The sequence below is a fragment of the Falco biarmicus genome, chromosome 1 (genome assembly GCF_023638135.1).
Source record: "Falco biarmicus isolate bFalBia1 chromosome 1, bFalBia1.pri, whole genome shotgun sequence".
NCBI lineage: Eukaryota > Metazoa > Chordata > Aves > Falconiformes > Falconidae > Falco > Falco biarmicus.
The window spans coordinates 26,671,464-26,687,669 of record NC_079288.1 but is presented as its reverse complement, the minus strand read 5'-3'; the positions used below and the strand labels follow the sequence as shown (position 1 = coordinate 26,687,669).

The 16,206-nt window shown below is 40.3% G+C and overlaps 1 protein-coding gene across 1 annotated transcript in view; it reads left to right on the top strand.

The window, feature by feature from the left end:
• Positions 1–16,206, top strand: part of HSF5 (heat shock transcription factor 5) — a 30,901-nt gene that overhangs the window by 6,115 nt on the left and 8,580 nt on the right. Inside the window, exons 4-6 of the mRNA XM_056362288.1 lie at positions 841–1,203; positions 7,220–7,317; positions 12,289–12,808. Of these exons, the coding sequence (XP_056218263.1) occupies positions 841–1,203; positions 7,220–7,317; positions 12,289–12,808 (981 nt within the window). The remainder of the gene's footprint in view (positions 1–840; positions 1,204–7,219; positions 7,318–12,288; positions 12,809–16,206) is intronic.

Genomic DNA, 16,206 nt, shown 5'->3' with positions numbered 1-16,206 from the left:
CTAGATAAACACTATTGACGTGAACCATCCTGAAACTTGTAATTCTCATGGCTAAATGCAATACTGCAGGGGAGTCACAAATGCGGTAGTTCTTACAGAAATCAACGAGCACTGGCATTCTGAGTGTTCCTGTCAGTGTTTAAACAAAGTCACCAAAACAGAAATTGAGCTGTCATGGTATAAAAGCAAATACATTTCATGAAACAGTAACTGTCTGAGAGAGGAAACTAAGAGAAGAATAAAAGGAATATCTGGGATAAAACAAAATGGCAAAGTCTGGGATATTTTAGTCTGCACTGAACTAGTTGAGCTGCGTGAAAAAAAATTGGCTTTGAATTTTTTTTCTTGACCAAAGAAATGACTTGTCATAAAGTACTTGCAAAGTCACTTGGAGGATTTTGACATTGCCCTTCCCTTAGCTGTTTGTGAGCTGTCACAAGTGCAGTTTGGTAAAGTCTTGCTTTATGATGTCCCTTTTTTTAAATGTATTGTCTGATTTAACACACAGTACTTTCAAAATTGCTTTTGTTTGGTTTAGTAAGTTACTACACATTTTGACTTATAGTACATTTCTAAATATGGGTAACTCATTACTGCCAGTTTAAGGAGATTGAATGCTACGCAGACACCTCTGTGCTGGCGCTTCACTCGTGTGCCACACAGCAGTTACCGCATGCTCGGGTCTAAGAGTACAGTCTCTTTCCGGATTAAGTATGCTGGAGCAAAGGTAGTCTTCCCAAATAATGTTGTAGAGAGCCTTGGCTCCTCATACTGCCTTTCTTTGCCTGTGAAAACTCCTTTCCTTAACACTTGTTTCACTTTATTTTGTACCCACTGCAGGACTGCTGACTGTGGGACGGTTTCATCAACTTTACGGTCAAGGTGTTTTCTCTCCTTACTCCTACACGGCAACCTCGTGCCAAGCCCCCAGGACTTTACCAGCACAAAGTTTAGATCCGACTCCAGTCCCTTGGCAGGGACCACTTGGGTTGCTGCCAGGGCAAGGGGCTTCCCCAGCTTTTCCAGGTAAAGGGGCTGCCTTTCTGGTACTCCAGACACTTCCAACAGGCGCCATGTACACACTCCAGCCTGTTGCCTCTCTTCTGCCACTTCAGCAAGGGACTCAAACCGTTGCCGCTTCCACTGCAAATTGTAGCAGCTCTGCATCTTCAGCGCCATACTCACAAGCCTGCTATCCAACAGGTATAAAAAAAAATTCTGCATTTGCTTTTCAAAAATATATTTTAAAGTGAGACTTTTAAATATTTTTCTACAATACTTTGTCATGTGTATATCTCAAGTGAGAATTAGAAAGTGTAAAGTCTAAAAGGAAGTTGAACCTTTAAAGCAAAAGGATTTTCTGTTTGGTATTTGTGTCCTTCCTCCAGATTTTGAATGTCCCCTGGTGATTTTCTGGGTAGCCTTTCTGTTGAGGTTAAAGGGTTAGGAGAAAAACATTTGTCCAAAACTAGTCGGTGTTAGGCTAACTTTCATATTTATTTTTTTTAATTGAGCAAAACTTGGACAATGATATTAAACCACTGAGACCTTGTTAAAAGTAGTATCCTAGGCCTTGGTCTCATGTTTTTCCAGGTTAAGGTTTTAAACTCAAAGATCAGTCAAAAGTATTGTGTAGAATATTTCATTCTGCTCATACTATTTTTGTATCTTAATTTTTTTTCTTGCTTAGCTTCTTTGTGTTGTATTTTTTACGCACTGAAGACTAGAAAGTACAAAAGTCTTGACTCCTTTCTTTTTTCTAAATTATTTCTGCCAAAATTTTCATTCTCACTTAATCCCTCGATCACAAAATAGATCAGTCTCACTTAAGTGTTTTTATTCTTCAGAAGAGGAGTTGAAGCAAATTACTGTTCTTTTCCTTGCCCTTACCTTGAATTGGAAAAATCATGTGATAGGTTATTTGCTGGGGAGTGGTGGTGTATTTGTTGTGGGTTTGTGGTTTGTTTTTTTTTTTAATTTCCCTAAAACTTCTGAAATTCAGAACATAGTGACTCTTTCCTTGAACAAACTAAAGCTCAGTTATTCTTTCCTTCTGCCTGCTCCTCCTTTGGCAGCCGCACCTTCACAAAGACAGCTATCTATCCTTGTTTAGAAATCCTACACAGTGAAATCATTACATCTTTTCTGAGACTTCTTCTGAGAACATTTCAGACAATAATCACTAGTTTCCATAACGTCATTTTTGTCAAGGAAGGGTTCTGCGGAGCTGGGTGGGCATTTCTTGTAGACACACTTAAATGTTGAAGAGACAGGCAACTTCCAGCATGTGCTCCTTGCCTTGTGCTCCTTATGTAAAGATTACTATGGTGGCCAAAGTGTGGAGCCTGCCTTACCAGCTGCTAACTATTAAGTCTTCTCCCAGGAGCAGGTGTCCTGAGAATCAGAATGGTTTGGGTTGGAAGGGACCTTAAAGATCAGCAAGTTTCCACCCCCCTACCATGGGCAGGGACACTTTCTGTTAGACCAGGTTGCTCCAAGCCTCATCCAGAATACTTGCTTAATTAAGATGCAAGGTGGTCCCTGCTTTGTGTTTCTATTGGTTACAGAGCATAGGCTCAAACTCATCATGATGAATTGTAGTTGTCTCTATCTCAGCTAAGGCCCCAGCCCTCTTCCGTAGTCAAGGGAAGGGAAAGGGGCATCTTGGGTGCGATTCACATAGCTCGGTTTAGAGTTTGTCTTGGGGTAAGATTACTCGTGTCCTGGAAGTGCCTGTTTTGAAGTGCTGCCTGTAGGGGAGCTGAGGGAGACTAGCATAGATTTAGACATGAATATGTAGATCTCTCTCACTGGATGACGCTCGTTGCTCTCACTGGATTTGTAAAAGTTTAAAGGATAACTTGGCTATGTTGCTCAGGTAGAATCTTCTGGGGTGGGAGGTGGGTGTGAGAACACGGTGAAAACATACCAAATTTTGCAAGGTGTAATCAAAACTAAAATACAGAAACTTATGGAATCTGCAGCGTTTGAAAACTCTGGTGATTTAATTAGCATTTCTGAGAATGTAAGTGACATTTCACTAGAGTATGATAAATCTTTCAATTTTCACTGTCACTTAGGACTGTCTCAGTGGTTTTACTTCTGTTCCTGTGTATCTCTTAATCTCTCTGCTATCCTTTCTTCTGTATATTATAACATACAGAATGCTGAAAGCATGTTTCTTCATATGTCCACATGAAAAAGTCTGGTTTCCTTCATCATGAGAGCACAGTAGCAAGATTAGTTTGTTTGGAAAGTGATAGTTAATCTTAAGATATGTATTTAGTAAGTGAGAGGACTAAAGAATGTATGTTCAATCTTATTCTTGACTCTTTTCATTTCACTTTTGAAGTCCCATTAAATTAAATCAAAGTAGAACTTTTTCAAAAGATTTCTTTTTATGTGTATTCAAACTTGTTTGTTAACTTCTGTGACAAAAAGATTTCCCTGGTTTTTCATTATGATTCTTATTGAAAGGTCAGTAAAATAAAATATGCTCATCTGGATCTTTTTTTCCCCACTCGCATTAGACCATAATTATTTTAAGGATTTAGTTCTGTTTACTTTCAACTATCTGCAGAACCTTTGACAGTAGTAGAATTGCATCAAAGAAATGCATTGAAGCTTTATTATCCGAGAGTGTCTAATAATGAAAATCAGTCAGGGAGACCATGTGAGAAATACTAGTTATTGGTGCCACCTGACAGTGCAAGTTCAGTCATGCCTTTTGAATACATCTGTGGCTGTAGGGTTCATTTACATATGATAACCTTTCTGGTGAGTGGTAGTTTAGGAGGAGTCGTGATATTCTGAATGATACACTCTCAGTGAAGATAATTCATTTTCTTTGTAAGTCTTAAAATTCACAGGTCACAAGGGGATTCTTAAAATAAATAAGCAGCTGAAAATGACTGTTTGAACACAGCATGAATAGCACCATATTTTCCCTTGAGAAAAGCAGACTAGGTGCATTAGTAATGTGCTTGTAAAACTAGTTGTAGGATTCGTCTTGCCTAAGATTCATCTCAATGTATAATGGTTAGTTGTATGTGCCTGGGCTTGTCATCTAGATTACATGTATAGTCAGTAGAGAGAAACAGGCACCTCCCAGAGGTTGAGTCCTTCCAACTTTCTCAGATGTATGCCTTTGGAAGACAATGCATTCCTTTCTGACGAGCCTGTTTGTCCACTGACTGTTCAGAGAGCTGACAACTGCCAGACATCTGAGTCTATGTAGCAGTAAGGCAATTAATCCCACCTAAATGTCTAAGTTCAAACAACGTTGTCTTTCCCATTTTCCCTTACTGAAAAGATCTTGGGTATCTTCTTCCTTTTCATTAGTCTTTCAGCTGGTAAAGAATGGGAGCTTGTATCCAGGCCCATTCCGATGTGTTCATTGATCTGGCAGGAACAGGCACAGCTGCATTCCCCGATTTCTTGCACAGCTTTGAGTACTGTTGACCCAGTTGTCTGGTGAGTAAGTAGCTTCTCTTAGGCATAACTTTTGGACCTGACGTGGTAAGTTCACACTGAAAGGATAGTCTTAAGGTTCTTCCTTTGTATTTCCAATGGTAGTGTGTGCTTGAGTGGAATGGAAGGTGCTGGAGAGTGTCAGTCTCACGCGTTTTGGCCCAGCTGAGCTGATAGTAACAGCACATTAATAAAATGTCTGTTGCTATCGTGAATGCCTAGAGATGATACATGCTTCCCTTCGATTTCCAACAGATCTTTGGAGAAATTATGGTGGTTGTTCAAGCTTGGAAAAGATCTGCTGCTGATCATATTGGGTTTGCACTTCCTTTGGGCTTTCAGCTTTCCTGAGCTTGCATGTAGTATTGAAACCTGTAAGAAGCATGCAATGCAAATGTGTACACATCAAACTGTGAACATGGAGCTTTGCCAGGACAAGTGTCTGGGTGTCTTGATCAGCTCTATCATGACCTTGTTAGCCTGGTTAGCACTCTCCCCTAGAAGAGCTGTGCTTAGTTCAGCAGTTGGTGTGGACTTAGGACCATTCCCATCAGGCTGTTTGGATGTGGCTGTTTTAGCTTGGAAGAGTAAGGGATTTTAACAGTATTAACAGACTCTATTCCAAGGAATGGGTCTGGATGGATTTAGTTTACTGTTAGAGTGGTAGCCTTCATGTCTTCAGCAAGTTTATAATTTATTTGTTCTTCTCTGTTGAAACACTGAGACCCCACAAAATAACACTGTCTGAAGAGGACTAAGATGTATATAAGAATGTGACGATAATATTTTGTTGTCCCTCCAGTTAAATTTCACATGTTTATTTTTATATGATTCATCCAATTAGTCCAGCATTGAGAAAACAGAAAACAAAATGAATGCCTCAATAAATCTCTAATAGCTGTCTGCTTTGGATATAAGAATACTAAACTTGATCAGACCAAATGTCCATATAGCTCATCATTTTCTCTGACAGTAAAGCCCAAGGAGGAGTGCAGGAGCAGAGCAAGCGTGGACTGATGCTTTTCCAATAGTGTGGGCTGAGGGAATTAACAAACCATAACACGAGTTGTGTTTAATAGCCCTCAGTGGATTTCACTTCCATGAACTTGCCTGTTTCTCCCAGCCAATGTGGACTTTGGTTATATGGTGACTCTCTTTTGGTGACTACAGGTGATAAGTGGTACTTGTCTAAAATCGGCCTCCATCTTATGATGCATTTGCTTATTAACTGACTGCTCTCAAGGCTACGTTTGTGTCTCCTGTGATATTTCCACAGATACCATTGTTCTTGCTGTTAGATCAGCCACTGCCATAGCTTATAAAAAGTTCTTGCGAGTGCAAACCATTCTTTTTATGTAACATTCTGCATTTCAGAACATTCAGAATCAGTTGTCAGTCTCATTGTCTTCATGGTTTTTTCTGTTCTCCTCATTTTGATTTAAAAACATAACAATTTGTTTCATTGATGAGTTGCTTTTGCTAGAAGCTCTACTAACTGTAAGAATCCTGTAATTTATATTTTACTTGTAGCTTTTTATAGTGTATGATCTGGAATTAATATTTTATACTTACTTACTATTTCATAAGCGTTTTTTCCCACTGGGTCCTTCCTTTTCTGTTCTTAGAAAATAGGTTCTTTGTAATATGTGTTTGGTTTTCCTTAGAATCACTTTTGCAGGTTACAAGAAATTTCACCTTTGTCATTGCTCTCTTGCATTGTTTTTACAATAGTCCTTCAAAAGTTTGATTTGGTGGTTTTCTTGAGTTTGTAAACATGCTTTGGAGTTTCCAGTGAGTGAAGCCCACATGTCATTTAGGTTTTTGGCAATATCCAGAACTGTAATATGTTCACAGGTCATAGAACATTCTTCTGAAAGATGTCCAGATTTCATCATAAATTTGCTCAGCATTAGCTTTTGTAGTAATGTGAGTCATACACATAGCTCATGCTTGTTTAGAAGGATGTCCACTAGCTCTTTCTGTGTTTTTTAGCTCTTATGTTTGTTGCTCCCAACTGCACAAAAATTCAGCAACATCATATTAAAAAAGAGCCATAGGTATAGCCATTAAAAACGCATACTGGTTATTGTAGCAGCCGTCTCATGTGGAATCTCATGTAAGTGTCAAGCTTTGCAAATAAATCATCTGATCTGTTTGCCATCTCAAGTCATACTTACTACATTTACTTGTTATGAATTGGACTAAATTTGTTTTCATCAAAGACTTCTCTCTGAGAATGATTGCAGATTTTAAAGGTTATCCGTACTGCATATAATGCCTTTCTTTTAAACTATTTATGTGTGTCACCGAACAATAGTACCTGCAGCATACCGCCTCAACTGCAGAGTTGCTTTTTAGAATAAAATCACTGTTTCATCTCAGTGCATATGTGTGTATGAACATCTAGGTTCAGCTATGTGAATATGCTTTCTGTGGTGTATTGTGGCAAGAAACTCAAGCAGCCAAATCAAAGAGGTGATATTAAGACACTAAAGACTGTGATTATGAAGTTTCTGCGTGTGTGTGTATAAATTTTACAATATATATACTTTAATATATCTATACATACCTTAAAATAAGTATTTTTAAGATTAAGAAATTGGTCTTAAAATCACTTGGGAGGTAACAATAAATTTCTGGAATTTCATTTACTGTGTGATTATTGAAATGTTTAATCAAAGTAAGAATAGAACTCTGCACACCAAACACAAGTTCTGGAAGTCTGATAGCTGTGTTTTAATTCTTGCAGCCACACCACAGAGTTGTTCAGCAGCAGCCCACACAGATCCTCTGGCTGGCTGTGCTGGTCCTACTGCTTCAGTGTACACCCACGACAGCTTTGTCCAGGTGAGTGTAGCCTACTGAAAGGAGGTGAAAGCGAAGGAGACTGTATGAATGAACTGCAGGTTTATACACTTGTGAAATTAAGATATAAATTTGAAAATTGATCTGCTTGATAAAGTGAAAGTGATGTGGTTTACAAATATCTATTTCAAAGAACCACTGAATGTCAAATGGGTGGTTTTGTAATTCAAGTTAAGTTTCAGGGTAGCAGCATAGCGGGTGTCCTCATCAGTGGAGTGTTTTTTGCTTGACTTCACGAGAATCACTTTTAGTTAATGAGTCTGCATTTGTATTTGAAGAATGTTCTTGCCTGGACAAAAAGAGATTCTTTAATATTATGAAAATACTGATAAGCAGCTCCACTTCTTTGTCCCAGACAGCTTCCTGCAGTCCTGAATTTCATTTGATGAACAAGAAAAACTAAGGTGACTTTTTGGAATGGGCCCCACCTCAGAGATCTCTTATTAAAGATAACTCCAGTACTAACTGTAAATGCTTTATGTAATTCTGGTGGAAACTGCACCTTATTTGGAGGGCCTGGCTTATCAAATATCAGAAGATCTGAAGTAAGAATGCAAGGGCTTCCTTTTCTATTACAGCATAACGCACATACTTTTTTCCCCCTCACAGAAGACAAGCAAAGCAAGTTATGCTTATGTGTGTTGAAAAAGGGTTGACCTACCCAAGCTTGATCATCCAGTTTCCTGTCTTGCAAATTTCAACCTTTTTCTTTTATTCATGATTTTTTAAAATATGAGCTTATCCAAGATGGCCAGGTTATGGCCAGGATAACACGTTAATGTAAGGCTATAAATAGCCAACAGCCAGTCATGCCATCGATATTGTAGTATTTATTTGTCACACAGTGCATCTTTGTCCTCTCACTTTCATCGTGAGCTGCTTTTTTGTCCAGGGCATGAGCATGAGTCTGAACGATGGGAATTCACAATTAAATAGCTTATCTCGGAAGGCCGAGATCAACGGGATAGTAAATAATTCCAAAGGAGTTGTCAAAGGGGGCGTTGTGGCTAGATTGAAGGATAATATACAGTGTCCAAAGGGTCTAGTAAAAATGAGTTATTTGGAGAAGCAAGTCCATGGGCAGTGTGTGGAGTCAGAAGAGCTTTAGGCCACTTGCTAGTGGTTGCTTTGTTTCCTGGAAACCTCCAGCAAAAATCTGGGCAGACTGCCGGAAGGCGATCCTCTGCATGAGAAGACCAAAGGTGAGCAGTGCCCTGTATCAGTTCCACTAGGTCAGTAACTGGCTGTCTCTGAGCAGGGTAACACAACTATCGTACTGCGTGGATCAACAGGACTTCTTGAGATTTCTGACTCTTAGCATAGCATAGGTAATTTCTCCTGGAATGTGGTGACAGGCTGTGCAGATGGTACAGAAGACAGCAGTTTGCCTGTGGTTCTTGCTGAGCTGGAGGGAATAAGCAGTTTGCCTTTTGTGTGTTCTGGGGCATATAGTTCCCCAGACTTCTGCTGGGGGATGTGGCAAGCTGCAGTATTGATCATCCTGCCCTGCTGACGTATCGATCATCAGTAACCACTTGCATAAATCCTCAAAAGCAGTAAAATTCATCAACCCAGGCTGACTAAGCATTTTTATTGTTCTTCACAAAAAATAGAACTATTACATGGTATGTTTCCTAACGTTCCACTCAGCATCTCCCACCAGTTGCAGGAATTCAGTGCGATGCTGTTGAAGTGTGGTTTGCGGGGCGTTTTAGGCTGTTTGGTCACACTGTGTGCTGCTAGATAGGAGTGGCAAAGCCTATACGAAACTGCTGGACCAGTCCTGAAGGCAGTGAACCGTATCGGCACACTAGTAGTCAGCAAGCTGGTTACCAGCCCCGTTTCTGTTGGATCCAGACGGTGCTTTGTGGTCTCAGAAGGAGAAGCGGGCACTCTTGGACAAGGAAGCCTAAACCTTGTGCTGTTCCTTACTGGGTCTTGCGGAGAGCATCACTTTTAAGTTTAGGAGAGATTAAGACAGGTAGAGTTTCTGGGTCTTGGAGGCCAGCTGCTGGGCTTGTACAGTACGCACCCGAGCTGCTAAAAGTGTTAGGTGACCCTGACTGGAACATGGGCAGACAAGGCCGGTAAGTAACTGGTTGGTTGGCTGCGGTTTGCTCTCCAGAAAAAGCGTCAGAGAATTACTGCGTGGAATGGCAAGGGGACATAGGTGGTTATACCCCAGACATGGTGGCTGATTATGGTGTATCTCACCAGGTTTCTGAAATCAGGGTTTCAGAGATTTGTATTACACTCTCATCACAATTGGTTACAAAACAGGGAGCTCAGGTACAACTTCTTACCCATTTTTTGTTTGGGTTCTCTTAAGTGGGGTTTGGATTAGTGTGATGAATCAGTATCCTTGGGGAGGAATGAGTCTTTTGAGAGAACTCCTGCTATCTTCTGCCGCAGCAGTGCTGGCAGCTCACAACCATTATCTCAGTACTTCCCCGCTGCTTTGTCATAGATGTGAACTGAGGCTACATATTGGATTTCAGCAATTTTTTTTTCCTGCCCCTCTCTCCTTTTTTTTTTTTTTTTTTAATAGCAGCCCTGCTGTTTGATTATTGCTATTAACATGGTTATTAAGCTGTCAGTATTTCCTTGTGGAACTGAAGCAAGAGATAATGGGAAATGGAAGAAATAAACGTGCAAGAAAAAAGAAGAAAACCTTCCTGACCTTAAAAGCAGTCCTAAGTAGTTTGCTTTTATTTGTAATAAGGAATGATAATCAGTCATGTTATTTCAAAAAGAAATCAATTCTGAACTAATTCTGATTGCCCAAGCACTAAAGCCAGATTTTTGTAATCCTAGCAGTCCCTGAAAAGGTGTGGTTGTGCTTTAATTCCTGCACATGCTATGCTAGTCTTATAAGTGAAATGCCCGTCTTCTCTTTCACCACTTTCGCTAAATTAGACCGTTTTTCCTCTTGAGATCAAATGACCAGCAAACTATTTTAAGCCCTGACTTCTCAATCTTTTATCAAATTTCCTTGTTTCATTGCTGCCTCCCCCGCATCCTGGTCTGTCATGTCTTCTCCAGGTGAACTAAAAGGATTTAAATTGTACCATTGCATGGCCACTTTCTCCTATTGGAAATACATACGAGATCCTGTAGTTCACCCAAGAAGACACTATGTGGTCCCCTAAGAAGAGGCAGAAGAAGATTCAGTATGGGTGGGTTGGTTGGTTGGTTGGTTGGTTTTTGGCCAGGATGATCTTATTCCTGGACAGTTTGGTAACCCAGATCTTACTTAAAATCCTGACTACTTACTGACAGTAAACAAGCAATGCAACAGAAATCAAACACCTTGTTAACATTTAAAAAAAACAGAACTGAAAAAAATATCAAATGAGAGGAATAATGTTTAAACCTATCTCATAAAAACATAAAGGTGGGTTGCCTTTAATGAAAAGATTTTGCTTAACTTAACCTAAATTTCTCAAATTCCAGGTTTTATTTTCCCCTCCCTTTCCCCCCACCCTCCACAGTTTGTGGCTATCTACAAACTGGCACATCTACACGAATCCACACTAGGACTTGACTTCGCACACCCAGAAGACGGGATCTCATCTTTTTGTGGTATCTCCATCAGGGAGAGACCAAGTCCTTCACTGGCATTTGATCTGATACGGCTTTCCTAGTGGGTGATCCTGTAGCTTCCTGTTCTCTAATTTACTCATCTCTGGAAGTAGCTTTTTATTAAGCATTACCTCAGCTAGAAGGTCTAAGGATAGTCAGGCGCTAAGGACTAATCCTTCATACTGGATCTCTTCCAAAAGAAGGCTGTGTTTTAAATAGACCTGAGTTTCTGTTCAACATCATTGTATGACTTGTATTTGTCAGAAGAAATTACCCTTCTAGTGTCCTTTGACTGAGTCACCTCCAGAAGAAGTAGCAGTACAGACACTGGCTGTTAAAATGTCATCTATCGTTTCACTTGGGTAGGACTTACTGCTTTTGAAAAACTCTTTCATTGTCCTCCTTCTGTTTTAGAGGTTATTTGATTTATATGAATGCTACTATAAAAGTAATCATTGGATTGCTGATTGTGTCCTGTCATCCTGTGATGTCATTACAGTGAACAATTTTAGTAGTGTTCAGACCTGATCTGTGATGGCAAAGGCAGTCTCTGTAGGTTCTACAAGAAGTGTTTCTGACTTGAAATTCTGTAGGGTTTTTATGCAGATTGATGCAGACTTTGAGTTGTGCCTTTGTGGGACACTGTCATGACAGGAGAGTCCAGATGTGAGGCTGTGACAGGCAGGGCAGTTTTACAGTATTTGTTTTCATTGGTATTTGAACTCCCACTCATTTTGGGACTGGGGCATTCCTGGGGGGTACCCCTTGTGTAGATGCGCCTATGGACAATCACTTGAAGAGGAAAATGATATTATTGGTTAAGAAACTGTGAGTTCCTCAAGTTGTGTTGTCCGTATGCACATTTATAGCATATGTACCTTTTTCTTTTGCTTAAAAATGTTGTGGTTTATACACAACAGGAGTGCTTGAGTTTTAGAAGGAACTGAAGGCGGGTGGATTTTCTCTCTCATTTTCTATTATGTATGTGGCATGTGAAGAGGGTGGTTCTAATGTACCCCCACAGGTCCTACTAAGACCAGAAGTTTCTGATTTGAATGCTTGGGTATATTTAATACCTGCAGTGCAAAGGGTGTGCAGACAATGCATCTGCAGGCATACACCAGCTCCTGGTAAGTAACCTTCTTTCCAGGATAGACAATGAATAGAAGAAAGGAAGCGTACCAAGAGTAAGGTGGTTAATGAAAACCAAGACAAAGCAGTACCGCTTTTTGTTGTTGTTGTTGTTGTTAAACTTGCTATTTTAACTAAGAATAACAGCAAGCTTTTGGATAAATGGATAAACTGAACCAATACACATTCTGTCATGGTAATTTTTGGATATAAAAGTTCACTGTATTTTGTTTTCCCCAGAATCCTCCAATGCAGTCATCTTACGAAGCTGAATTGATGCCGTCTGACTGGCTATGTAATATATCTGAAGAAAACAAGAAGGCAGAAGTCAGTCTTGAAGCCATGTTTCAGGCTGCCGATGAGGTGCATTCATCATGCAAAGGTGAAAAGGTGGAAGTGGCACCTGTAGAAAGCCAGTATTCAGTCCCCAAGTTTAATGGAAATCAGCCACTGCCCGTTAATAGTTACGCACCTTCTTCAACCGAGGAAAGCCAGCTGGAACGTCTCACTCCTCTAACTTTAGACACATCATTTCTGGTGGAAGCAGATCGAGCACTGAATTTGTCTCCATTACAGCCTTCTGACATTCTTTGTGCTGCCTATACCACTCTGGCTATAGACACTGCTGCTGCTGTTGAGATACTGCAAGAACTTCTGACCACACAGGAAGCAGATGAAAAACAGAGCAAAGAACCAGATCACTGCCCAGCTGAGTTCTCCCTCATGTTTTTTTCAGGAAGAACTGTTAAGTCCAGAGCAGGTAAGGGGTAAAGGGAGATAAACCAACATCTTTCTTGAGCTAACTATATTTGATAGTAATGCTAGGGTCTGGACCGATAGCTTTTCAATATTCTTTCCTGCTTAACAACTGAAGGCTTCTGTAATTAAGCTTTTAATGGACAGTGAAGGGTTTGCTTGGTAAAGCAAAATATAAAAAAGAAGACAGAATGAAAAAGTATCCCATGTTCATGAGCATGACACATGTCAGCCTGTTGCCCAAGTTAGGGTGCTCATTTGCATGGGAAACATGTGTAGTGCAGGTGTATTCATGGTGATGAAATGGATGCTTTTTTAGGTTATAACATACCATCTTTAATCTTCAACAAAGAAGAGTATTTTGAGAATTGCCACTGAAGGCAGATTTTTGCTTAAATTTAGATAAATGGTTAGATTGTTTCTGATAAATAGTTATTAAGTTTCTGTTTTCTGTGGAAAGTATAGTTTATTGACATTTGAATGGTATAAAGCATCTTCATTGGTTTATACCTTGTGGTGTACAAGTTGTAATTGTACTTTGGTCTACCTGTACGTGGTCTTCCCTGTATACAAAATTGTAAGTCTCATGAGCAGTGAGGGGCATTCTAGATGTTACTCTGTTAAGGCAGCAAGTGCATGCTCTACTTTTTTTTGTTTTGAAAACAAAGTAAACTCAGGAGATTGACTGCATCTCTTTCTGCTGCATGAGACCTACCTTGCATGTAGGCACTCAAAATTTCATTTTTGTGTATGCATTGAAGCTACTGTTTTATTGTATCTTTTATTGGTATCTTGACGCCTTCACTGAAGTTTCTAGATCAGAAATCATCAGCTGGTGCAAACCTCCTGTTATTGCTTTCAGTGTTATAAAGATTAGTCATTTTCCTCTTTCTTTCTAGAGTATCTTTCTAGAATGAGATGTGTATTCTGATCAAGCCTCTACGTAGCTCAAGTCTAGACTAGACTGTTCTGCTCAGTACTGTGTAGGGAACAGCACATCCCTGTGCTAGTGCATAAAGTTGGCAATACTCCTTAATTGGTGCCCACTCATTATATTAAGTGTTGACTGCACTTTAAACACTGTCAGTTTCGAGAATTTTTGAACTGCATTTTTAGAATTATACTTTTTCCCTTGTTGAAGGCCTTTGGAGTCTGTGACCCAAACTTCCTTGTCAAGAACTGGGGAATTAAGTGCATGAACCACGTAGTTGTTTGAGAGGGAGGTTTTGTATATTTGTGAGAATCCTGGTGTTGGTCCTGCACCTAAACTGGTTAAATAACTGGCCTCATTCTGTGTTGAAGAGCAATTCAGGGACTGTTTAGCATTTTGTTTGACAGATTCCCTCTTTCTGTTAGAAATACTCTTTAACTAGTGTCCTCATCCCAAACTCAGGAGAGGGAAGGTTAACTTAACACCCTGCTTGTCCAGAGCCTGGGATCAGTGCAGGTGCAGAACTCTCCAGAGGAGGCTTCTGTGCCTGTACTCCTCCCATCAGGCTCCAACACAGTTTTCTTCCTCATCTCTGAATCTGGAAGCACTCTGAGGCTTTCAGTGGCTGTTGGTACCATGTGTTTTAGAGCAAGCTTATGACAGAATAGTGGGTGTGCACAGAAGACAGTTCTATTCCTCTCTACAGGAGCAGAGGGGGAGCAAATTCCTCCACTGTTCATACAAGAGCATCAAAACAGCTCTGCTGGGTCAGATCAAAGGTTTGTCTTGCCCAGTGTCAGGTCTCAAAACAATAGCTGTAATCTGATGTGCAGGGAAGAGCAAGAACAAGGCGCGCAAACAGAACAGGGCATTCCTGCTTGTACTTTCCAGCTACTTTCAGCCCGAGGACTTGTGATGATACTGTGTACTTCATCTTAGGTTTCTGCTCTGTGGACTGAAGTCAGCCCTTGAAACTGTTGGTTTTAGCATATGGGACCTTTTGACCAAGCTGGTACTTTGCTTATGAGCTACTGTTGCACGCAGAGCTTCCTTTTGTGCGTGTCTGTTACTAGTTTCATGTGATGCTTCCCCATTTCTGTCTCAGAAGGGACATTCAGCTGTCATTCCTGGCTGCTTACTGCATGTCACTTGTGACTTCACGCATCTCCTATCACAGCCGCCTCAGTAGTCGCCTTTCCTGACTGTACAGCCCTGCTGTAGTTTCCTCTGCATGGCAGCTGCTCTGCAGCTCTGGTTAGCGTTGGATTTGTTCTCAACTTTTTCTAGTACATACTGTTCTGAAATTAAGAGAACATTTTTACAGTGACACAAAGATGTTTGCTGTTTTGTTTTCTGTTTCTTTCACAGTATTTCCTAGCATTTAATTACTCTTGTGACCAGCACTGAGCCTTGAACTGTCTTCCTCATAGAACTAACAGTTTAGTAGAAACCTGCTTTATTCTGCTTTCCTGATTTCTTAAAAGACAGCAAATTAAAAAGCAGTTCTTTACATGAAAAGAGTTAGTACATTCAACAGTTCAGATCCAGCGTTGTCCTCTTAGCCTCAGTGAATTTCAGCCCTAGACTTTTACAGGCTTTGGCCTTTAATGGGCATATTTTATTCCACTCCTACTCGTAAGAATTGTTTTATTTTCTTCTTAAAGTGGAAATAGAACATTTCTGTAATGCTTGATCAAGAGGAATTTGCCTCCGATTTCGTTCAGTCTCCTTGGCAGCATACCTATGTGAAGGCTGAAACACTTGCTTTCTTTGGGGAAGGTGAATCCAGCAAACCCCTTCATGTGAGTTGCTAATTTTAGTACCTCAGCTTCCCATCATGGTTCCAGCTGGGTATAGGTATAGTCCAGTCAGTGTCTCGTAAGTTGTGTAAGTAGTGAGATGCAGCAGTTTTGGTGTTTTTCAGTAACTGAAGTGAAAACGCAAAACTTTCACATCTGTCAGCTTTGGTAGCTTTGTTTGATTCTCTGCCAAACAATGTTTCGGACTCTTTAGTTGCAGAAGTATTAGACCTGAGTGGAGGGTCTGTCCACAGCTGCGGTGAATCCATGGTCAGAAACATGTTCACTTAAAAGACCAAACAATTAAAAAAAAGAGATAGCTTGGGAACCAGACTTGTGTGGGCTAGGCTGATGTTGTTAGGATGAAAATCTTATTATTACCTATTATATTAGGTTACTGAAGAGTTGGTGTGTAAGATTAAATAAACACAGTGATAAAAAGGAATCTGAAAGGGGTACTGTGCAGTATGACTGCTCTTCAGTTTCCACACACGCAACTGTAAGGGTTAAAATTGGACACAGCATTGGAAGTACAGGTTCACCAGTGAGGAGGAATGAAGTTTCCTCAGTCTGCTGGCCACGCTTGTCCTGGTGTAGCCCAAGGTGTCGCTAGCCTTACTGGGCACTGCAGCATCCCCAGGTCCTTTGCAGAACTGCTAGTTAGAGTGTCTA